At 51.5% G+C, this 25,251-nt stretch overlaps 1 protein-coding gene across 1 annotated transcript in view; it reads right to left on the bottom strand.

Annotated features, from left to right (window-relative positions):
• Positions 1-1,320: 1,320 nt before the first annotated feature.
• Positions 1,321-25,251, bottom strand: part of WDR20 (WD repeat domain 20) — a 54,850-nt gene continuing 30,919 nt past the window's right edge. Inside the window, 4 exon segments of the mRNA XM_036086231.2 lie at positions 1,321-4,346; positions 4,349-4,375; positions 6,816-8,075; positions 16,883-17,065. Coding sequence (XP_035942124.1) covers positions 4,311-4,346; positions 4,349-4,375; positions 6,816-8,075; positions 16,883-17,065 — 1,506 coding nt within the window. The 3' untranslated portion in view covers positions 1,321-4,310.

The following is a 25,251-nucleotide window of genomic DNA, read 5'->3' as shown; positions in this document are numbered from 1 at the left end:
GGAAATGCGGCCGTTCAAAAACTCAAGGTCACCTTAGGTCTATAAGCTGTGCTTTCGTTTAAAGGTTACCGGGGCACAGAGAAAGACGGGAGCACACGCAGGCCCCCATCGGAGACTGAGACCGCGCTTGCGAGGAAGGCCCGCCGACGGCCCGGCCTGCTCCGGAGTCTGGCCTGCGTGTGCGGCCTCCGTGGTGACTCTTCAGGGGCAGGAAGGAGCAAAGAACAGGCCCGGGCGGATGGAGAGTCGGGCCCGCCCGGCCTGCATGCCGCCGACCTCGCGGAGGCCGCTTGTCCTCAGCGGCGTGGGGACTGCTGGTGGCCCGCCAGACACCGGACAGCTGGTGATGAAGAGCTGCGCGAACACCAACCCAGCTGAGACTCTGGGCATCCGCCTAATAGCCTATTAGGCCCCCGGGTGGGGGTGGGGAGCTATTCCCGGACGAGGGACGATTCCGGAATCTAATATTTAATAAGCTGTTCTGTTCTCACCAGAGTGGCCGTTTTCTTCCTGCTAGAGATTTCATTTTGAAAAGTAAGTGCTGAAATACTCCAGCTCTTGGTCACGCAGAGACTAAGAGGCAAATATCACTTGTAAAGTGATGTCCCTTTAGAGATGGCCCGGAGACGGTGAGATGTCACCAGGCTACCCCCCTCCGGGAGCTTCCAGCCGTGGAAGCGCTTTCCCGCCCCCGCCCCCCCGCCGCCAGGGCCTCACCGTGGCTCGCGTGGCTCGCGTGACCCAGACAGCTGCCTCCAGCAACACAGACGCCTGGGGGGCCGGGGGGCCTGGGGGCCCAGAGCACCCGAGCCAGGCGTGCGAGGTGGGCAGGGCAGGGCCTCGGCTCCCCACGCGCCCCAGACCCACTGCTCACTTTGGGCCTGGGGCCTCGGCTCCTGCAGGACAGCGGACCGTGTCGCCGTGGCAGCCTCCACCTGCCGGACAGGTTACACCGAAGGTGACACATTTCCCCAGAGAGGCCCCTCAGCCTGGCCTCCAGCGACAGAAGTCCCCCCGAGAAAATGATGCTGTGGTCGGGCATCCGCGGAGAAGGCTTTCTCGGCCCCCGCTCGGACGGGCAGCCCTGAGAACGGGGCCTGGAGGCAAAGCACAGCCTCTCCCCCCCGGGACCCTCTCGTGTCTCCCTAAAGCCTCTCTGGCTGGAGTTGCTTCCAGAAGGTCCCACCCAACGCGAGAGGCTGGTTTGGAGGCCACCAACACTGGAGGAGGGGACGGGACTGAGCGCCTCCAGAGGCTCCGTCCCTTTCAGGGCCGCTGGTCCACACGCAAGTGTTTCTTTCAAAGGCAGCCACACACGGAGACGGACCTAGAGTATATTTTCAAGGCACAAGCTATTTCTAAAAGATTACAATGTGGTGTGTGTCTTTTTAAACTTGCTGTCCACCTGGTCGTGTTGCGGGCTCACAATCTAGTCCATGCTCAGGAAAACACCCCTGCTCCTGCGGCGGCGGGTCCGGGGAGGCCCCTGTGAGGCCGGAGCCAGAGACGGTCTCTTCTGCTTCGGCAGCTTAGCGTCAGAGGCCAAGTGCACACACCTCGTCCCGGGGGCTCGGGAGGCCGGCCCGGTCAGGGAGGTGCTGGGGTCCAGCCCTGGACGAGCTTCCTGGGGCCCCGCCAGCCCCTCGCTCCAGGCCCGAAGCTCTCCCGTCAAGTAGGAGCACCAGGGCCTGACCAGGGCTCGGTCCTGCCTCTCAGCCGCCGGGGAACTTGCAGGTCTAGGCTGGGGTCCTGGCCTTGAGGCATTCAGGGTCGCAGACGTCAGGGTGCTGCGGGGAGTGAGGGGACGCTCAACAGCAGGACAGGATGAATGTCCAACTCTTCCCACCCTCAGCGGGCCTTCCCTCACTGCCCTTTCTGCAGCGGACAGGAGCGCTGGACCTCCAGGCGGTGACGAAGCTTCCAGCACGGCCCAGCACGCCGCGCAAGGCCAGGGGGAGGAAGGCCAGGAAACCCCCAGGAAGAGAGCTGGGCTCCAGAGGCCCGCCGGCTTCCCCGCTGGGTCCCCGCGCCCCCAGCGGCTGGCTGGGTGGCTGAAGAGGACGTAATTTTACAGCATTCAGAAGTTTTCTTTTTCGGCTGGGACGTTTGTGAAGCCCAGCTGGGAAATCGACTACCGCAAACTGTCTACACGCACAGTTCATTTGCTCGTGTTTATTTCACGTCCGCGTACACACGGCCCCCCCCACACCGCGAGTGTGCGAGTCTCGAGCTGCGACAGTGACAACAGCCAAAAACCAACAGTGAAACCAAAACATGATTTTCTTAAAAAGTGATAAATTAACAATACTGATATTAAAGCTTCACTAATTATTGTAACAGTTGTTAAGAACTTAATTTATCAACATTTCATGTTAGGAAGGCTCTATCAAATTTATTCATCAAGAAACTGGACGAAAATATAAAAAAGGAAACACATATTTTACTTTTGACTTTCGTTAAAGGTAAAGAATCATACAATTTTATACAAGGTCACCTAACATAGCAGTCTTTAATAAACTTAGGTTTACAGAAATAAAAAAATGCAGGAAATTTTGCCTTTTACACTTTGAAACTGAGAGGCAGCAGTGTGAGCACAACACGAAGTCAGGTAACAGGTGCAGCAACGAATCAGAGTTAATACCAGGGGGACTGTCCCCTCCACGGGGGAGGGGCGTTTTCACACAGCTTTGAACTTGGGCTCTGAACACAAGTGCTTTTCAATGTGAGCCCCGGACTCCGCTCTCTGGACTGCTGTCTGCTCTCGCGGGCCATCCCTGGGGTCACGGAGCCGAGCCCCTCGGTGACCCGAACAGGTGACAGGCGTGCTGGACAAGGAAGGCCTGGCCGCTGGGCCCTGCTGGGTTCCCAGGATGGCTGACACCGCCCGGTTACTTATCAGGCCCACAACACACGTGCAGGGGTCCCCTCGTGGAAGGAAAACCCAATAGTGGACACCCCCAGCAGCGCTGGGAAGTCAGTCAGGGGCCACCGGCCAGTTGACATCGGCTGAGCCCTCGGGCACAGAAGGGATGCTGTGCTCCGTGCGTCTCTCCCGGAAAAGCCAGTCGGACTCTGCTTGTAGGTCTTCCTCGGACAGTCAGGTACACGCACGCGGCATCTGGGTTTCCCAAAGGATTCCTCCTCCAGCCCTCCCTGACCCAGTGGCCTTTCCCCTCACACTTGAGCTTCCCCAACAAAAAACCCAAACACCTCCCTGCCGAGGCCGGAGGTGAGGAGGGCCCTGTACGCAGGTGAAGACGTCTGATTAAGCAGCTTCACCAACTTCCACGCCAACTCAACACTTGACAGCGTCTTAGAAATTCCAGACGCACCTCAGGAAGTGGGGTGACTGGGGTGGAACGGGGGAACTTGCCAGCTAGGACTTGGGTGTTAGGCCAAACACTGAAGCAGGACACCTGAGTCCCACCGGGACGTGTGCACGTGCCCATAAAGACTGGTACAGTTCCAGGACGTTTTGTTCCTTGTGGCTTCTGAGTGACTGGGGCAGTAATCGTGGGGACAGCTTACTTCTGTTTTCCACTCCTCCCCTGTCCTATCCTAGGTATTTATCCTCAGTCCCAAGGCAGTGGCTCACAGAACACTTCCAAAATGCGCTAGGAGGTTCGATCAGCACAAGAGACAAAACTAAGATTCTTTACCACTGTTTTAAGCGAATTCAGAACCCAAAGTTACGGATTATTTTTGAAGTGTGTGCCTACTCCCTCTTACACATTTGCTTTTAAAAGAAGGCAGGGTTTTCCAAAGGCTTCCTTCTCCAGACCTCTCAGGGATTTTAATCCCCCTGCCCCTGAGGAAGAGGAGAATCTCAGAGAAGGGCTGGGGTGGCCCGAAGTCACAGCAGGGCAGGGCGGCGGGGAGGACCGCCGTGGCGTGGCTGAGCCCTCCGAGGGCCCAGGTCCCCGCACACAGGCCAGGAGGGAGCTGGGTTCCAGTGCCACCTGAGCTTCCGTCCGCGCTTCCGTCCACGCAGGAGCAGCCTCCTTCCAGAGGTTTTCTTCCAGAGGTTGGTTTAGAAAAGATATTCTTGCTCAGGATAATGCTGAAGCGAGAACACTCGGAACAGTTTCAATGAGGAAGCTCAAAGCCTGGTGAGGACACTAGAAGAGCGCTCCCCAGATGTGCCCTCAGGGCTGCCGTGGAAGCTGTCTGGCCCTGGGCCTTCCACACCCGAGACCAGGACCCCGCGGGGCCCCCCCTCCCAGCGCCCCAGGGCTGCAGGAGCCCCTGTCAGAAGCCAGCCCGAGAGAGGGCCCGCCCGCCCCTCCAGTGCCCTCAAGCGGTGGGCAGCTCTAGTCCTGGTCCCGGAGAACACCTTGCATTCTGTCCCCCGACTGCGGGACAGGTGCTCTGCTGGCTGGTGAACAAAGGAGCGGGCATCAGAAGGGCCACTGTGCAGCCCCTCCCCGGCACCTGCCACCCAGCAACGGGCCCCAGAGCGGGGACGGGCAGATGTTAAGGATATGCTCACCAGCAGAAACGGGAAGAACAAGATTGTGACCAAGCCCCAAATCCCGAACTGGGACATGACCATGGTTTTTAAAACTGGGGTGGGGGAGGAGACACCACGGGCTTCTGTCAGCACATTTCAGAGCTTGATTTTAGGGGAACAATAATCTCCTCCTCTTGCCTCTCCCGCCCCCGACTCCTCCCATCCCAGTGCCCCCGAGCCACCCCTCCTTTACCGCAGCGTGTGCAGCGGAGGGCGCCAGAGGGTGCCCGGGGTCAGAAAGCGCGCACATCGCAGCTTCCCTGCGGGCAATGCAGCGAGCAATGCACTCAGAACCAGAAGGTCACCAGAAGCTTCCCATGAAGGCTACTTACCTGGGATCGGCCACTGCCTAGGCCAAATTCTAAGTCCTGAATTTTGAAACTGCATACTCAATGCCTCAGAAGCATTTGAACTGAAATTTCTAAAACTATGTAGGTACAGAAAATTGCACCTGGAGTGTTGGTTCTGATTCTCTCCATCTGATGTCCCAATTTAGCCTCCAAAGTTGAAACAGTCCACAAGGATGGCTGTCTTTGCTGCCTTAGGTCACTTAACATTTAGGAACAAAGGACCACATCTTAAGAGTAAACAGGACATTAACACATACCATGACGTCATGCATAAACGGGGCGGGGTGGGGGGGGATGCACCTGGAAGGCCAGCACACTCCTCACGTGGTGGAACACTGCTATCAGTAATAGAAAGCCCTCCCATGGAAGGAGCAGCGTGGGTAGAGTGAGCTGGGGGGAGGGCGGGGGCAGCAGGCCCGGGGCAGCGGGGTCCGGCCTTCCGGGAGGGCTGCGGGCTGTGTTTGAGCACACAGAGCTGCACGCTGCAGAGAAACGAGTCTCGTGTCCACTTTGCTGATTCGCATCCACTACTCAAACGAGTGTAAACGATCAGCATCTCTACGTTTAATGACAAAGGTGTGCAAAACAGAAAACAAACCAAAATGACCAAAATAAGTTAACAAATAAGATAACCATCATCTTGACATAAAATATGTAGGTCAGAGAACCATCTCCTCCCACGTGAAACTGGAATTTGAAACTCGTCACATAGCCGATAAGGACCACAGGCATGAGAACCGCGCCGGCCCCCGCGGACGCAGCTGGGCGTCCAGCCAGAGGGGGCTCACTCGGCCGCTCACCAGGGCCAGCGGTGAGGCAGTCCAGCCGGAGGCCGGTGAGGACGGAGCCCGAGCGGGCGGGATCACGACGGCCACCCAGTAGTAAGAGGGGGCGACCTGCACCTGTGCCTCCCCTCTGGGCGGGAAAACAAAACCCAACCAGGGCAACCTCGGGAGCACTCTGAACCTGGGGGTGGGGGGTGTCTGTCAGTCTTTACAAAACAAGGCCGAAGACTCTGTCCCAGGCCTACAGTCATGCTTGTTTGACCAAAAACATCAACAAAAACAAAAAACCCACAGAAAACCGCAAAAGGAACCAAAACCTTTCCCTTGTTGGAAAAAAACATAAGCAAAGCACATCCAACATAAAAGGTCTTGGCTTATGTGGCAAGAGGCACTTCTGACACCTGGGCTGGCGTCCTCGGCCCGCGGCTCCCGGGGGCTGGCTGGGCTCGGAGCAAGGTGGTATTTTATTCAGTGCACCGAATCTCAATCAAAGTGCTACAAACTGCTTCTTTGAAAAAAGATGTTTATTAAACAATTTTAATTGTCATAAAATGACTAAAATGGGTTTTAAAAATTAAGGCTCTTCTCTTTCTGTGGATTGCCAGAACAATGTAAAAATAATATCAATCAACCCTGCTGAATGCTTTGTTCCTAAAGTTAAATTTCATAGATTCCTAAACATTTTATGATTAAGATAAAAACTGGACTAGAAATGACAATTAATGGCCGTCCATACTGAACACACACTCTGATCAGGTGTACAACATTCTAATTGAGTAGTTAAGCAAAAATATTCCAGTTAAAGCAGAAATTTTAATTTTAGCATTTTAAAGTCATTGTTTCCCCACACTGTCATGATTTTCCTAAAGTCGAAATAGTCTAATACAGGAGCGCTAACCTTGGGACTCTATATACTCCCAGGAGGGTGACTGACTTGGCTGGCAATTAGTTTGATTATATTTTTTTTTTAAACGTTCTAAGTTGAATTATCAAATGATTCAGAATTACATGGCATGCAGTATCCAAAATTATGGCTCTGATGCATTTAGATTTACATTAAGAGTAAGAAGTGCCATTCACATTCATTGTACACCCCACCCTCCCGCAAGAAAAAAAATCACTACCTATTCAAGTTCTAGATCTGGTGCAGCATTAAGGGTTAAAACTTACCACTTTACCAGGCCTTCCCCATGTGCAAACAAATCCCTCCTGACAAGCAGTGACTACACAGTCTTCGAGAAAAATTAACACAGTCAGTCTTTCATGTGCTATCTTTTTACAGATGAGCGGCTCTAACAAGGGAACGTCTTCCATCCGAGGACACAGGGGCGTCCCCAGGGTTTTAGCTGGGTCCGTTTTGGTTTTAGTAACCAGGTTCAGTTTGTCGCTGCTCTTGCTAGAAATGTGTCCCATGCTGTGGTTTCGCTTGTGGTCTTTCTCGTGGTGCCTGTCCTTCCGGTCGTGCAGGGAGAGCGTCGCGAATTTGCTGACCCCAGAAGCGAGGGCGCCGTCGGCCACGCTGCTCTTGCTGCCAGCGCTGGAGACGGCGGAGTGGGGGAGGCTGTTGGAGCGGGGCAGGGGCGGGGGCGCGGAGCTGCCGGGCGTCGTGACACTGTTCCCTGTGCTGCCGGCAGGAGGGCTCGTGGCGTTCATGACATTGGTGTGTGTCCTTGCTCTCGAGAGGGGCTGGTGAGGGAAAAGGATGTCTTCCGTAAGGTCCCAGAGGCAGAGCTGTGTGTCCTGGCCCACCGAGCCGAACCGGTACGTCACACTGACGGGGCGGCTCTCGGCAGAGTTCCGTTTGGACAGCCGGGACTGGGTACTGTTGGCCCGGTCTCGGCCAAAATGAAGGAGGTCCTGGAAGTCCTCGTCACTGCCGCTGAACTCCATGGGGTCGCTCTCTTCCACGCTAGTGGTATAGGGGTCAAACGCCACAACACTGACCCAGGATTTGTGCCCGTGGCCCCGAGCAATCACTCGGCAGTCTCCGAAAGCCCAGACGGTCACCAGATCGTCCTCGCCGCCCGTCACGATGTACTTGCCGTCGGGGCTCCAGCACACGCACAGCAAGCCTCCGAAGTAGCTCTTCATCGTGCCGTGCAACTCCACCGAGTCGAAGTTGAACACCCGCAGAAACCCGTCCTGGCTCACGCAGGCCAAGAACTTGCCATCTGGGGAGAAAGCAAACTCGTTGAGGGCCCCCTCGCCCACTGTCCACTTAAGGAGAGGGTTCCTCGTGGATTTGCTCTTGCAAGTGTGTACGGCAAAGCTCTCGCCCTGCTTCAGAAGCTGGTAGTGGGGGGCAGTGGTGCCGCAAGTGTGCTCCACGTTATACAAGTACATGCTCCCACTCGCGTGGGCTACTAGGAAAAGGCTTTCCGAGCCGGGAACCCATCTGACGCAGGTTACGCGTGACTTGTCTATTAGTCTCTGTGAAGACAAAGGAGAGCAAGTTATCACAATGGAGAAGCTTTAAAGGTCTACTTTTCCAGCAAGAAACCCTCTGCTTCTCGGTGAGAACGGAAGAGTCCATCCAGGCACCGCACGCCCTACCCCGCGGTCAGCCAAGCCAGCGAAGAGCACTCGGGCCCCTTGGAGAACTACTTTCTAGAACTGCACTGGGTGTTAGGCCACTGGCTTTCGCTGAGAGAGTCAGTCATTCAACACACACTGTTGAGAGCCTACTACGTGCCAGACACCGTACCAGGCGCTGGGACACACCGGTGAGAGGGCCAGCCCCTCGGGCAACTTTCATCTCTTACGCAAGGAGCATCTGAGTCTGTGATTCCTGGCCCCTACACACAGCATCCTCCCTACAAAGACCCCCAGGAACGGCTCGCGGTCCTCACGGCCGGGAGAGCTATGCCCCCCGGTTTCTCTGCATTTTATCGTCACGTAAGTCATGTGCCGTCTATCTACACCTGCCCCTCTGCCCAGGCTGCTCCAGGGTGGGGGGCAGTCAGCGTGCAGCCCCTGACAGCAGCACCCTTGCCGGGCTCTACCTCAGCTCTGGCTTCACTGAAACTTCCTCACTCAGACTCGCTGTCCTGTGGGCATCTTTAAATGCAACTCCTCCAAATCTTCTTTGGAACAAGATGGTACTTAAAAAAATAAACAGACGATTAATTCGGGAGGATGTGCCTAATCACTGCCACTCCACGCCATGCTAACTTCTGGTCCACTGACCAGCTGTTCCCTTCACAGGCACAGATCAGGAATCTGGCCTTTAAAACCAAAAGAGCAAGAGGCCGAAGTGAAAACCACCCAAAGGCACAACACGTGCGCATCCCCGTGTGCAGAGCTCGCCGTGGGCTCAGCGGCACGGCGGCTCCCCCCAGGTGCCCTGCGCCGGGGTGCCTGGTCCCAAAGCATATCACTGGAAGCCAACCAGAAGTTCCCAAGACTCCCAAGTTTTTAGAGACTCCTGCCAAACCCTCTCCACCGCCGTCTGCCCAGGAACCGGGTGCCTCAGGGTGAGTTCCACGCTACCACTTCCCCTCCCTGGTTGGGACTCCTGGCCCGAGCCTCGGGGGCCCCGGGGCACCAACACGAACCTCCCTGCCCTGCCGTCAGCTTTGCGCACCTGTGCTGAGTGTGCTGCGTCTTCACAGAAAAGCACAGAACATGAAATCACTCGGTTTTTTTCAGAGAAGAGACGGACAGCCTGAGCAAGCTGCAGAAGAGCAGGGCCTGGGCGGGTAGAGGCTGCTCAGGTGACACAGCCCACGGCAGCGCCAGCCCTGAAGTCAACAGACACCCGCGAGCTGGCCTTGGGGACACAGACGTTTCCATCCCGCCTCCTTCCCCTCCTAAAAGCCCAGCGCCCGCTCTGGCAGGGTTCCGTGAGGCCTTCATCCCAGGGGCGCCTGCCTCCATGCGTCAGACCGTGCTGTCCCCGCCGGGCCCAGGCTGCCCAGCCGGCCCTGGGCCCCCACGGCTCACCCGCACCGGCAGCCAGCACCGTGGCTCTCGGTTCCTGCCCCTCACACGTCACCGCAACCACACAGACCGCAGTCCCGCCAAGAGAACCCCCCTGCCACGCTCTCCTGTGTGGAAATTTTTAAGGATGGACATCAAAACTTCCAGCACTATGCTTAGGAGAAAATTTTATTTTTGGCTTAAAGAGATACACAAAAATAATTCCATTAGACTCCGAAATTGTAATACTGTCAAGTAAACAGTATTGTTCCGCAACTGTGAGGCGTGAAGACAAAGAATGACAGCACTGCTGTGACCATAAATGTCACCGGGATAACAAAACACACTTAGAGACTTCATTCCCTATTAAACAGGTGCATGGAGACAACTATAAGCAGATACGTGGATGTAACTTATGGACAAACACCTGAGCCTCCCCTTCTGAGCCCCCGGCCGGGTACCTGGGAATCGGGGACAGCAGAGCGGGCAGCCGCAAACCCGAGCCAGCAAGCCGGGACAGGCCTGGACGCGGAGGGGGCTCTCCCTGGCAGGTCGTGCGCTCCGGCGTGGCCAGCATCCACCTCGAGTGGCGCTACCCGGGGCTCCCCAGGGCTGGGGCATGCGGCACGTACAATGGGACAGCGTGCTGACCTCCCATCGGAGGCTCCACTCTGCATGCTGGGCACTGCAAGGGGCTCTGCACACGTGCTCTTTAACCTCAAAAGGACCCCGCAAGGCCAGCTTTGGTTTGTCTGAGTAGGCAATCTATTCGTCATTCACATAAAAGCGCGCAGTAGAGAGCTCCCTCACATCCCTTTCCTCCGTTCCAGATCACCTGTCCCCAGAGTCACCGGCATGAAGGTTCCTATTTCTCTCCAGAGCGTCTCCGTTCACGGACAAGGCAAACGTGGAGACAAATCCATCCACCCCCTTCCTTCACACCACAGAGCACACGGGGCACCATGTGCCCTGCTGCTTTCTCGCTCAGCCACGCATCCGTACGGCTGTCTGCACGGGTACCGAGACCTCTTCCCTGTTCTTTCCTAAAGCTGCAGAGCATTCACTCACATGGATGGAAACACGGTCATTTGTTTTAAAAGTCCCCACCGCTGGACATCTCCGTGGTGCACACGGCCGTTTCCCCGTGTATGAGTCCACCGCAGGATGAATTCCCAGTAACACAGCTGGGGCAAAAGGTATCTACATTTTAATTTTTATAGATATTGCCAAATTACCTCCCACGGAGGACAGAACACTGTATTCTCATCAGCACTGTAAGACACCCGCTTCCCCCTAGGAAAGTAGATATAATCACCGTATTACCACCAGGAAACAGAGGCTCGGAGACGCCAGGAAACTGGCCTACAGCCCCACTCACTCACCCGCTCACCCACCCGCTCGCTCGTTCATCATTCCTCCATTCTTTCTCGAATGCATTAATGCCAGGCGCTGATACAGCACTGATTAAAACAGACAGGCATTCACGTCCAAGTGGGAGGAGAAGACAGTGAGATCTGCAAGATCTGAGGGTGACGAGAGCTGTGGAAAAAAACAAACCAGGGGAGAAGGCACAGTGCTGACAGGGAGGAGGCTGGAGCGCCTTCCGATCTCAGGCGGGAGAGCCTAGCGAGACTGTGCGGGCGGCAAGGGCTAGCTGAGCAGGCTGACAGCCTCAGCGGGTAGGCCAAGAGCACGTGGGGAAGAGCATCCTCATGGAAGGAACTGTGGCGGCGAGGTGCTGAGGCGGGAGCAGAGCCAGCACTGGGCATCCCAGAGAAGAAGGGAGCCAGAGCAGGCGAACGGACTGGGCAAGGCGGGGCTGCTCCCTCCTGCGCCGACAGACACCATCCAAGGCCAGGGCCACTCACATGGGTTCTCAGGACAGGACATGAGCCTGCCTCCGACGCTAAGCCTGGGCAGGAGGCACAACTCTAGGGCTAGCCAGTAGAGATTCACTGAATTTAAACAGCTCTGGTTATCATTTGGTTTGGATTTAACAAAATAGGAAGAGAACAAAAATACTGAAGCAAACCATTCAAAAACCACAGCAGCTGTGGGGGTGGTGGGGGGGGCTATAATGTAGCCACGAGCAAAACTGGCGACTAAGGGCTTCGCTTATGTAAACACATGTAAGGAGAGCTGCTTCCCTCAGGAAGCGAGAGGAAAGAGTATTTCAAAGCCACAGAAAGAAGGATCAAATGTCATTTTATCAGTGCTAAAACTTTGAGTAGAGCATTACGTGCTCCTTTCCTTCCTTTGATTAAAAAAAGGAACAACAAAACAAAACTAACAAAATGCCCATAACCACTGTTTTGTCCCAGAACTGGACAGAAGACTACAAAGCTGGGCCTGGCCCTCCCCGCCCCTGGGGGCACTGGGTGCCAGGAAGGAGAGAGAAGACGCAGCTCGGGCAGGCAAAGGGCGGCCTTGCCTCCCGTGGGCCCTTCAGTTGGATAACAGGAGACGCGGACCCACCCAGTGTGATGGCCCTGGCCTTGTAGCCCATGATGGGGAACAAAGTCAAGGACAGAGGGTCTCATTACATGTCAGTAATGAAAGAAGCCACGATGACAAGTACTTCTTGGATTTTACATCTTACCCAACAATCAAAACATACTTGAAAATCCTCTGAAGTTACTATTCTATGGATACAACCCTGAAATAATGACAATTTCTACTAAGACAAACAAGTCTGAGTTCATCATCATCTGGAAATTGTCCCTTTATAATTGCCCCTCCCCAGTACACCATAACCACTAGTAGTAAAGAGTGAGCTCCTCAGCCCTTCGGGGTCCTTCACACGAGGCTGAATGCTGACCGGCTGGGGGCTTCTCCTTTCCAGGGAGCTTGCAGAGTGAAGGTACACTCCATGAGCACTACATACAGAATGCTACAGAGACACTGAGGGCCCAGTGAGAGAGACTGCAGAGAGCAGAGACTTGGGGGACCTGCAGGCGTCACTCCCCCAGGGAGGCTGGAAAGGACCAGGCACTTCCTTCTGGACTGAGTGGGTACAACCGCCAGGCTCTGTAGTGTGACAGGGACACCCGGCCAGGGGGGCGTGACGGGAGCGGGGCTCGCCTCTAACTCCAGTGGCCAGACTGGGAGGAGGAGGTCAGGGGACCTCTGAAGGAAGGTGTGAATCTACTAGTCTTACCTCATTGAAAAAGTAAAAACTACAAAAACAATAAAGTTAACAGTGAGCACTGGGACTTATAGACGGTGTTTTCCCATCTTCTTTGTACTTCTATCAATAATCATTAAGAAAAAAATTTTTTTTAATTTTTTAGTTAATGGAGGAAAAAAATCACCTTTTAAGATATACTTGACTCCCAGATAGAAATTTTCATCTATCTTTAATGTCAGGTGGATTTCTAGACTCTAAAATTCCATTCCATCCATCCATCTGCCCATGCAAACATCTGCTGTATTTCCATGGGCCAGGAACGTGGAGAAGGGAGGCAAAGGGGGAAGAATCAGCACGGCGCGTGTGCACGCATACACACACGTGCAACGGGCAGCTGAGAGAAGCGCCCGGTGAGTGAGACACACATGGGACCTATGTGATAAGCTGTTCTCCGTCCTCTGCTCTACACACGTTCATTCTCTGCCCGGGCTGTCCTGGAAACTTACTGGCTTCTCCTTCAAAACTGCTGGGATCTCCCCTTCCAAGAAGCCCTTCCTTGCACCCCCAGGTGGGAGGTGCTCCGGGGGCTTCTCCTCAACCTGCAAACTCTGCTGAGCATCCCCCAAGGGCTCACTCTCCCAGCCCTGTGCTCAACAACTCTCCTCACCTCTTTCCGGTGGGTGCTGTTCTCACCCACTTTGGGGGGGGCGGGGGAGGGGAAAGGCAGGGAGGCGGTCAGGCTCAAGGCTCTGCGTTCTGCGCCACGGCGCTGAGTCTCTAAGTTACAGGGAATAAACGGACTGCTGTGAGTGCCCCTTTGGAGGCCACGTGACGGGCCGGCCAGAGCCTCAGAGGACAGTCAGCAGCACAGATCCTTCGTCTCATCTCAGGGACACGCCAAACTCCCTGATTTTTACCCCTGGTTTTGGACTCCAGGTCCACGTATCTAACATCTACCGGCCTCTGGAGCTTGTCAAGTACAGAACGGAACTTGGATCTTCCCCTCCACTCCAAGCCTGCTCCTTCCCCAGTCCTCCCCACTGCGGGAAGGACAGCCAGAAACCCACCAAACTGCAAGCGGCAGCCATGGGGATTTTCAGACACCAACCTGATGGCACAGCGCTCCGGTCTCACGGCCTCCTTCACACCACCCTCCCTGGGGACACGGCCGCCTCTCCACTCTCCTGGCCCCGGCTGCTTTCCCACTCCAGGCCTTCGCCTGCTCTCCCTTCTGGGAAACGCTCCACCTTGGGCTGGACCTGGCCGGCCGCCTCCGCATGGGAGGCCCTGCCTAGAGCACGGCACCTCCTTCAAGAGAAGTCCTCCGCACCCCTGTTCCTCTCCCTGCCTCCCCAGGCCTCTGCCTCCTCATACGCCACACGTCAGCATCTGCCCTAAGCGTGTGTGAGGGGTGCCACTGTTGACACGTCTCTCCCTCTCTCTCGGGGTGACTACAGAGCAGGCCCGAGTGGGCACACAGTGGGCAAACCAAGGTCTGTCGCCTGGATGAGACACGGCCACTGCTCTCGTCCCAGCCGTCAGCTCTCACGTGAACAGGTACCAGCCTCCTCACTGGTCTTGCCACCCTTGCCACTCTCTCTTCATTCCAATCCACCTTCCACAAGTGCTGACAAGCATTCTAAAGGACACGCTTGACACACTCACTCCCTTGATTAAAAGCCCCAAACTACCCTTACAGCCTCCAGCATCAGATCCAAATTTCTTAGTATGTCAAGGCATCTACAGTCTGGTTCCAATGTATCCGTTGGCTCCAACCCCTGCGTGTCTGAGGCCTGCACGCTGACTTGGTCACGCATGGCCACCCAACACTCCTCCGCACACCAAGCAGTTTTCTCCAGCTCTGAGAGCCTCTCTCACACTTCCCCAACCTCCTGTGCATCTTTCGAGACCCAGATTAAAGTGTCACCTTCTGGAAATCTCAGACTTCCTCCACCGAACTTAACTTCTGCTTTATGATATTTGATACATGCTGAAGAATACGGTGAACACATATCCCCTGGAACTTTGTTCCTAACACTCTGATAACACGCCCCAGTGCCCCATCCGTCCACCTTACTGAACTGTGAGCTCCTGAGGGTGTACACAAGGGCCCAGCCATCTGGTGACCACACATGGTGGGGCTTATAGTCTGTGACCAGGGAGCCCTTGTGGAAGTAATTTCCAGCTCTGTCGTCAGCTTACTACCTGCCTGGACAACTCACTTACCTTCTCTTTGACTATTTCCTCTCTGTAAGATGAAAAAAGCAGCCTGCCCAACCATGCAGGGGACAAATATAAAACAGTCTGAAACCTCTAACTCTCATACCAAGGCAAAGCATGGCGTGATGACGGCTTCAATCACCATTCAGGCACGCTCACAGAAACAGACCTCTGATGACCCTTGCTCTTAGACATCCTGACCAAAACCTGATGAACATGGTAGCCACACAGCCATGGCAATCGATTTCAGCCTCAGCTGGCATTTAACCCTGCACAGTCCTACAGGGTGAACAGCCATTTCACAGTAGGAGACAGTCGTGCTGAAATCACTGAGTGACGAGCTGCCTCCTAGCCTGCAATCCCCGTTGCTGTCCGGGGCAAGGCATGGATCTGGCTGATGCGTCCAAGTGCTCTCGGGGCCCCGAGACTCCTGCCTCCCCCGTGATGACACACAAGCCCCTCTTGTTCTCTGAGCGGCATTCTGTGCCATCCTCAGCCGGAGCAGCCTCCCGATCTCGTTTACCAGCAGCCCTTCCCCCTCAATAACACGCCCCCTACCTGCGTACAAACAAAACCCCACAAGGACTCCAAATTCAGTTTCCGGTGACAGTGCAGAGAAGAACGGTTACTCCCCCACAACCGCCACCAGGAGAAAAAAAAAAATTCATTCAGCTACTGTGTAATCCCTTCCCCAGATGTTATTAGCAAAAGACTTAGGTAAATAAAACAGTTTTCTGCTTCAGACTTATTTTTAACAGAAACTAGGATAAATACTTTTCTTCTAGAGTTTTGCCAATCCACATGGCAAGTTCTGTTTCCGGTCAAGCCAGATGCAAGTAGAAGAGGAGATGGCGTGGTTCAAGAGATCTCACCAAATCCACTGGCAATGCCAGACAGACGCACCGTGGATGGGGACCGGTTGTGTAGGCAGCACGGGCCACGACACTGTTAAAGAATCCGAATTTTAACTGCAATTTGTGAACTTGAATATTCTTGCCCAAACAAAATTATTTCTTATGAACCAGAACCTATAATGCACTTCTGTTCCAAGTTCATGACATCAAAACCAGACAACAGCACACCACCACCTGCCCTTCCTGAGAGAGGGATCCCACATGACCTGACCCTTGTCACGTTGGGGCCAGGGTCACCAGCTGACACTGGGACCCAGGGCTTCTAAGTCAGCAAGCCCACCGCATCTTTTCTGTTTGCTGGGAAAGCCGCCCTGAAACAGAGGAGAGTACAGCGAATCTGCCATGGCAACTCTGGGGGCCGAAAAGCCCCCGTGACAGCTTTACCACACTACCTCTGTGGCGACTTCTACGGGTCACATTTAACAGTTCTGACATGTTCCTGAACACACAGCTCACATACTCAGGCTCCTTTCAGAACAAAACTGGAGATGCTAGAAACCCAGCACATGCTTATCACTAGCAAAAACTATGTCATGTGATCCAATTTTAAGTGCCAGGATTTCAAATATGTCAAAGGTGATTTTATAGCAAATATTTCCAAGAGAAAGAAAACTACCCCTGAGCCAAATACCTGTCAAATACAGACATAAAAGCCTGAGCTACCATTTAAGTGGCCTAAGGAATTATTATCAAGTTCTTTGATCTGCATGAAATTTTCTGGTGATGTGAACCAGGTCTAAAATTCTGTATCTTCTTATTTAAATTATAAATATCAGGTGACAGTTTCCTCCCTGTCTCCATCATAAGAGAGTCTTAAAGCACCTGCTATAGACGCCTGAGCATGCGCCATAAAAAAAGCACAGAACAGTTACCCCAAGGAAGAACAGGTATAAGTCAACAAGTTAATTCACACCACATTTAACCGGGTAATACTAGATAGGACAGTTGAGAGAATGAAAAATGGGCTTAGCTCGACGTGTAAAATAAGGCCCACAGCCCTTGGTAAGAACGTAAATTCTTAAAGGGATTCTTAACAGCTAAGACAGGGTGCTACTTACTTCCTCATTAAATAGTTTGCTAGTTTCTTTTTTGATTGGATCTATAAGCTGGACTTGGCCTGCGGAAAAGCCCACTAGGAGAGAGACACTTTCTGCTGTGGCTGTTAGGTGGTTGAAGTCATGACAAGTAGGCTGTGTTCCTTTGTATATCCTTTTATCTATTGGTTTACTCAAGTCAGCAGCCTGGAGAAGAAAGAGAAAAATACATACGGTAAACAGCACATTGAGATGAGAAATCTAATAGTTACACTATTTTATACTCCATTATGAAGTTCAATCTTAAAAACAAAGGTATATCTTGTAACAGCACTTTCATATACATTAGCCAATTTGATATTGTTAGACTATTCATAATATGTTCATAACTATTACTTCCACAACTTATTCTTCAAATATCTTTAACAAAAACTCCTGGACTTCAGGAGCAAAAATCCTTGAAGTACTAAATTCAGTATTTGCAAAATGCATTCATTCCAAGCAATTTCTAACAGAGTACCTCTAACCACATAAAAACTCAGCTTGCAAATAGATCTATAGCATCTAAATGCTCATTGGTGAGTTACCTGTAGCCCAGGGGTTCTCAAAGTGTGGTCCCCAGACCAGCGGTGGCGGCAGCAGCATCACCTTGGAAACTCAGAAATGCAAATTCTCAAGCCCCACCCCAGACCAAAAGAATCCGAAACTACAGGGGTGGGCCTAGCAAGCCTTCCAGGTGATTCGATGCCCACTCAGATTTGAGAACCACTGCTGCAGCCAATTATAAGCAGGTGCCTTCTTACTGGGCCCCAGTCCCTCTTCTGCACCAGCATTCAGGTACCTTTCACTTACTGAGCCCACACTCAGAGTGCACGACATGCATCATCTTTAAACCTTACAATGATCCTTCAAAGTAGAGAACATTCCCCCATTTTACAGATGAGAAAACAAGTTTAGGGAAGTTAAATAACTCAGCCAAGGTCACCATACCTACCTAAGTAAGTGGCTGGATGTAGAACCCAGGATGGGGAGAACACACACCCACATACCCCAAAGTCAGAAGCAAATGACTTCCGACTTGGGCCAAAAAGTGATTTTTCAGTATGCCTCCTCATAAATCCCTAAAGCGGAACCTTTTTCTTCATGAGAAATGTTCTATGCGATCTAACGCGCCGGGCTGATGTGGAAATTAAGGACGCCACCCTCCAGCCTTAGTGGAAAGTCACAGGTGCAGACACCCAGGTTCCTGCGCGCGTCCTCGGACACGACCACTGGGGCCACAAGAGCTGACCAACCCCTGAGTTAGGTTCTGAAGATTTCTTTCTTTCAAAGAGGCCTGTGACATTGTGCTGAGGATTCTAATGTTTCGCTTTCCAAATAACAAAGTAGAGTAGAAAAAGAGGACCTCAAAATTACAGGCATCTTTGTTTGAGCAAACTCCAAACCCGAACATTTGGAAGTCTGGACCCGAGTGGAACATGCACTCTGAGAGCCCAGGGCAGAGGAACGAGGATACATGCCATGCAGACACTCTCCCAGCCTCACCTCAGTTAAAATGGAGATGAGAATCTCTGTCCTACCAACCTCATGGGATTGTCTGGAGGATGAAATAAGAGAATATGTACATGAAAGAAGCTTGAAAAGTGTAATATAAAGTACGATACAAAACACAGGGAAGTCCTGACTTTGCAGCAGGGGAAAATGGGCCAGTGGAGAAGGGAGTAAGTGCTGAGGCCGGCTGAAGGCTAGGCCCAGCAGGTGTATGAGGGCGCTACAGGGGCCAGAGAAAGCCGCCTCTGCCTGCCGACAGCAACAGGACAAGGACAGGCCGACTGACAGAAGCTGCTCCCGGGCTGGGCTCTATAGGCAGGGAAAGGAAGCCAGTCTAAGGGACCTCAGCAAATCATTTCAGAGCAAAGACAGTATCAGCAAATGTCAAAAGAGCTCAAAATAGAAAGTAAAAGACACTGGCAGCTAGAGACAAAAACCAAATCTGAAATATGAACAATTGAATTATTACACGATCTCTGCATCAGCATATATAACTCTTGGAGAATTTTTTTTAAGTTTGCTTAGGGTACTTCCTCCTTAAGAAACATATCTAAAATTATGCACAAAACTATAAAAATCAATTCAAAGGCAAGCCAAAAATTACAGAGAAAACATACTAATATAAATTAAATGAGCAAAAGGACATCCAGTGGTTCTCAGAAACAACAGAGGAAGTAAAAGCACCCGTTTTTCCGAATATTGCTACTAGTGTAGAGTTAAACTTACAGATTGCTTACAGTAACTACATTAGCTCAGTTCTTGGTATATTTATTGTACATCCTGGCCTCCTAATAAGGAACTTTACTGAAAAGATGTCATCTGTAAATAGATCACACGTATTTTAAATGCCAACTGAAAGATTACTTTTACTCTTAAATCATGTAAATACTCCTAAAATATCCTGTTTACTAATCTGCTTAATAACTTTCTTCCCAGACCAGGGCTCTCAAACTGTACCAGGCCATGCCAGCCTGCTGGTCGGCAGCAAGATTAAGTACAAAGATGGAGAATAAGCATTCAGAAACTTCTTTGGCAATCGGAAAGGATAACTTTGTATCTGTTGACTCTAATAATAAAAATTAGAATTTGTATTCTGCATGTCTTTTTCAGTTTTGTTTCCCAGTAATTCTTTTTTTTTTTTCAATTTCAGAAAAGTATCAGTCCAGATAGACTGGAAATTTTAACAACTGGTCCTTCAACACTAGTGAGAAGCACTGTCCTAGGAGGCACCAAAGTAAACGGAGGCCTAAGAAACAGAGTATCTCTTATCTAAGGTCACTCCCTGTCCCCAACCCCCAAGGGCACCAATCCTCCTAGAGCAGCTCAAGTCCCTCCAAGCAACATGGCCCCTACACGTAGCAAGCAGCAATTACTGTGAAGCCCTAAGTGACCACTAGGTGTGTGCCCATAAGAAAGTTGACTTCTGAGGGGCGCCTGGGTGGCTCAGTTGGTTAAGCAACTGCCTTCGGCTCAGGTCATGATCCTGGAGTCCTGGGATCGAGTCCCGCATCGGGCTCCCTGCTCAGTGGGGAGTCTGCTTCTCCCTCTGACCCTCCTCCCTCTCATGCTCTCTATCTCATTCTCTCTCTCAAATAAATAAATAAATTCTTTAAAAAAAAAAAAAGAAAGCTGACTTCTGAGAAACCCATGGACTCCACTGCTGGTGCCTGAGCTCTGGAGCCCAAGACCAGGGCGAGAAAGTCAGGTCACCAGTGGCTGCCTTCAATCTGAACGGTGCCGTCATCTCTGTCCCATCTTGTCCTTTCTTCTGCACCCAATCACCAAGTTCAATCTCTTTTCCAATTGATGTGTCGCTGCCCTATTTCTTCTTCCTCCTCTTCCTCTCTTCTTCGGGGGTGGAGGGGTGCCAACATGGGACACTGAACTCACACACCTTTGAGTAGCAGTAATAACCACCTGAGCCAGCCATGCCTCTCCTGCACGGGGTCATCAGAGGGCTTCCCAGGGAGAAGCAGTCTGGTAGGAGGAGAAAGAACCCAGACTCTGGAGCCAGGCAGGCCCAGATTCAAACCCTGCCTTCCCTCTGGGTAGATGGGTGGCCCGGGCAAGGTGCTCCTTTCCTCTCAGAGAACAAAGTGCCCAGCCCCACCGCCAGGCAGTGGTGAGGCCCACTAAGAATGGATGTACAAAGCACAGGGTGTGCAGGCGCACTGGAAGAGCAGTTACCATTGTGAATCTGTCCCTGTCACACCCTACCTCTCTGGGCAAATGCTTCCCTGACTTCCACCACACGGGAGCATGAAGTCCACCTGTGGAACACTTGCTGGGCACCAGGAGCTTCACATTCACAACTCTCACCTCACAGCCCCCCACAGGGGGCACTGATCCCACCCACCCGCCATCCTCCGAGGAGGAACCGGAACCGGGAAGGGATTCAGGCCTCCCGGGCCCGGCTCCAGCACTCTACAGCCCCTGCCCTCCAGCCTCTGCTCGCCCTCCCCGCCATAGTCCTGAGTGTGCTGCAGGCACACAGCCTGGCTCCTGGCTCCAGGAGGTCGCTCTCCTGGTTGGGATGGGGGAATTTTACCCAGCGGTTCAAGCCCCACCTCCAACAAGCTTTTTCCCAACAAACTTTGGGTTGGCTCCTTTATCTCAATTCTAGAAGTCTTTAATTTGTTCCACAAAATTAAGTATTTAATCACTTACATGATTACAGTATTGTTTTATGTCTGTTATCAATTACCATAAAATTACAATTATAATAAAAACTCCTTTAAGGAGCACAACTTCCTTATTAAATAGTTACCCCTGTATTATTCCACAAAATCAGCTTTTATGTTTCAGCTTTCTGGTAAATTCCACATAAACGGGTTACAGACACTTGAGATTTTTTTAATGCGTCTGCATCCTAATGATTGCCAGTTACCTGAATTCTTAAGCATGAATTTACAGGAGAACATATTTTTTAAAAAATCTTACCAATGTTAAGAATTAGATCACATTTGGTTACTCAGCCCCAGTAGAGTGCCCAGTCTGTCACAGTGCTGTCTGTTGAACAAATGAAACTGCAACTATTCCAATTTTTTCAGGTAAGATTAAACTGTATCTTATGCTCATTTGTTTCTGCATAAGGAGTTACTGATTACAAATAATCTGTCAGTGTCTCGTTCTCAATAGAAAAATTTTAAATGATGGTTTAAAGTTCCTGCCACAGACACAAGCTGATTATCAAAATCCTTGATCAGTAAGTACAAACAATAATGTGATGTTTCCCTTTCCAGCACTACAAAGATCTGCAAAAGCAGCCCTCTTATTCCAGCTCACATCTTCACCCCAGACCCGCGCCTGGCCTGCTGGGGAATGCCCAGCGAAAGGAAAGCCCGCACAGGTTCAATGGGCCTGCTCACACTGCCCTTAGCGGAACTCAGAGGAGACCTGTGGGCCTGTGCCGAGCCCCCTTCATAGAACCTGCTACCTGATACTCCTGAGTGCCCAGAAGCATTTGGTGTGGTATGGAAAATATCTCAGAAAGACCTCTTTTGAAAAAAGGATGTCAGATGATGATGGGGGGGGGCAGTGTTGGTAATAAAGGTGGACTTTATTTTCCCTACATTTTATATTCTCCCTCCCCATCCAAAAATCACTTCAATAACCAGTCCCACAGAACTTGCCAGAAAAGAGTCCTTCCACCCATTTCTACCCACATCCAACTAATCCCACACATGATGCCACATTCATCTTCATGAAGCTTTAGGTCACTCTCCCACTTAAAACCTCCATGGCTCTGCCCTAACACTGGCTGAATTCCTCGGCTTGCGCTCACAGGTCTTCCCAATATGGACCTCATCATCCCCTCCCCTTCACACGTTTCCTCCAAAGACACTTGTTCACACACTGCCTGTGCTCTTTATACCTTCTTACCTTTTCCTTACACTCCTTCTTTCACTTAGAATACCTTCCCTATGCGCAGTCTCCATACAAATTCTGCTCCCAGCAGCACAAATGTCATGACTTCCTGCTCTCACCTCTGGGAAGCAGGCTTTCACCTGACCGTCACCAAGTGCCTATCACTAATGTTAACTGTATTCCATATATCATGAAAGTCCAGCTCATTTTAAAAACAACAAAAAAGTCAGGAGGCTGCTGAGTCACTGAAGGCCTGAATGAATTAATCAAAAATAGCTGGAGCAGCCCCAGCGAAATCAAAGGTCTCCGTTATGCGATCTGAAAATCAGAAGAGAATGGCTATCATGCTTTCCATTAGCATTCCTCTTGACCACATCTCAGACAACCAAAATAAGAGCCAAAAATGAGCAAGCGATTACTTCCAGGGCCACAAAGAATCACCTACTTGGAAAGAAGGGGAACATCTGGAGTCCGACCTTAAGACTTGGGATGCAAAATAAACCACATTACAAAGACCGTTCCAGTTTTTCTGGGAGGAGACTTTCCACCTAGTCAGGGTTTGGGTCTCCAGCGCGTGCAAGGGATGAGTCCACAGTCTGGGGCTGGACCACAACTAGCTGGTCATCCTGGGGAAAAGCTGAAGCCTTCCGAGTCCCAGGCATGAATGAAAATGAGACTGGCCATTCAGAGCTGAGATATGTTCACTTTGTGAACAAAGTTCAATGTACTATTCAACCAAAATGTTCTTCACCATAGTGGAAAATAGCCGGCTCTAGGGACAAAAATACCAAACAGCGATTTCCAAACGTCTTCATGCTCACACCGCACGTGCAGGGGAGCAGTTTAGCATTCAGGTACAATCAGCTGTGAGACACGACACAGGTGCCAACCTACCTGCCCTGAAGCAGAAACAAAACAGGCTGACCGTGCGAAACACCCATACAATCCATCTTTCTCATAGTTTCTTCAGCCACACCCAAAATATCTGCATAATTGGCACGAATGGTATTTAAACAGTCTGACACTGATTTAAAAATATGTATCAGGGGTAATAGGAATCCATCAGGTTTGAAATCTCTTATCCCAGTAGGGGGAAAAAAGTGTCAATCGTACAATTGTACAATCAACAGTTTCAGTGTTTCAAAAAGGACAGAAATTCTTTTGCCTTATTCACCACTCTATCTCCAACACCTAACAGAAGGCCTGGCATATAAATGGTATCATTAATATTTATTGCAGAAATGAAACAACTTCGAAAATGGAAGGAAAAAGTCCCACAGCCAGCAAACATGAAAGCAAATATGCGATCCTTCTGCTGACCAAAACCCTGATTAACAACTAACGCTTTCTTGGGTGCCCATCTGTGAAAGAAAACAATCTGTCAGCCAATACTGGTAAGTCACTTTACAGTTTACAAAGCACCTGTGCGCATTGGTTCTTCTGGCCCTTGTTGTAAACCCGTGCCCTGAGGACGACTGCTACTCGAATTTCATAAATAGATAAACGGAATCAGCTGTCGAAAGGAAGCAAGTGGTGAGCCCAGCGGTCTCGACGCCAGCCCCTGAGCTCCTGCCCATGTGCCATGCTACCGACAGGGTGACCTGCGAGGGAGCGCCTAGCACTGAAATCCCATCACTGTGTGACTCCAGGCGCCTGCGCTTGCTGAGGTGGGAATCAAATATGCCAGCCCTGATCCGTGTGGCCCAGATTCCAGACCTACCTTCTCAATGCATTTACCTCGCAGGCCTGTTTGATTAAAATGGAGTAACAGGTTAGAGTCCCAAGATTAATGCCTGGCACTTCAAAGGCACTTGAGAAAAGTCAGTTCTCCTCTTTGAAACTCTATTTCTCCTTCTGCAGACATAAGGATTTGCTGCTTATCACAGACAGGCTTTGACAATCCTCATCACTCATTAGTACCTTCAAAGAAATATAAATAAGGAAAACAGAGATCATTCTTTCTGCCCTAAATTTCCTGCCCTAAATTTTCCGGAGAAGGACAACAGCAGAAGCCAAGTTTTAAGCATGTTTTCCTTTCAATGTAATTTTCCAGAACAAGATCCCTCCTTCCTCCTCAGACACACAGCACACGCCCATCAGACCCCCTCTCATGACTAAACACAAATCATGGGTATGTCATTCGCTAGCATGCGTCTGTGAGGCTCTGGCCCTGGAATGAGTACGCACCACCCCCAGCTCAGAGCTCCTGTCGTGTGTGTGTGCTCGGCAGCAGCCAGGCCATGAAGCCAGACATCATCAGAAGAGAGGCAAATGAGGTGTAAAAGGCGAGGGGCCCACGTGTATGTCGCTCCAGAACGGGAAGAGGTGGCCATTCACAGAAGGCACAGATGTTCAGTGAGGGGCGTCTGGGTGGCTCAGTCGTTAAGCGTCTGCCTTCAGCTCAGGTCATGATCCCAGGGTCCTGGGATCGAGCCCCGCATCGGGCTCCCTGCTTGGTGGGAAGCCTGCTTCTCCCTCTCCCACTCCCCCTGCTTGTGTTCCCTCTCTCACTGTGTCTCTGTCAAATAAATAAATAAAATCTTAAAAAAAAAAAAAAAAAAAAGATGTTCAGTGAACTTTTGCAGCAACAATCTGTGGACCTGCTTACTATTCTCCACAGGAGCAGACCAAACGCCCTCTCTGGAGCCCTGATGGGTGGGCGGCGGGGGGTAAGCAGGACTGAGCCCACCGGCCCAGCACTCAGTCAAGGACCTGCTCAAACAACAAGCTTCTGCCGCCATCAGAGTCATTTTTTGCCCAAGGCAGCCTGTCACTTAGAAACTGTTCGCTATGGAAAACTGACTGCTCTTCCCTCTGATAGTTTTTATTTTTTTATTTTTATTTTTTTTTTTAGATTTTATTTATTTATTTGAGACAGAGAGAATGAGAGAGAGAGCACATGAGAGGGGGGAGGGTCAGAGGGAGAAGCAGGCTCCTTGCTGAGCAGGGAGCCCGATGCGGGACTCGATCCAGGG

This window comes from Halichoerus grypus, chromosome 8, assembly GCF_964656455.1.
Source record: "Halichoerus grypus chromosome 8, mHalGry1.hap1.1, whole genome shotgun sequence".
NCBI classification, from domain to species: domain Eukaryota; kingdom Metazoa; phylum Chordata; class Mammalia; order Carnivora; family Phocidae; genus Halichoerus; species Halichoerus grypus.
Note: the sequence above shows the minus strand (reverse complement) of the source record. Positions and strands in the feature narration are given on the sequence as shown.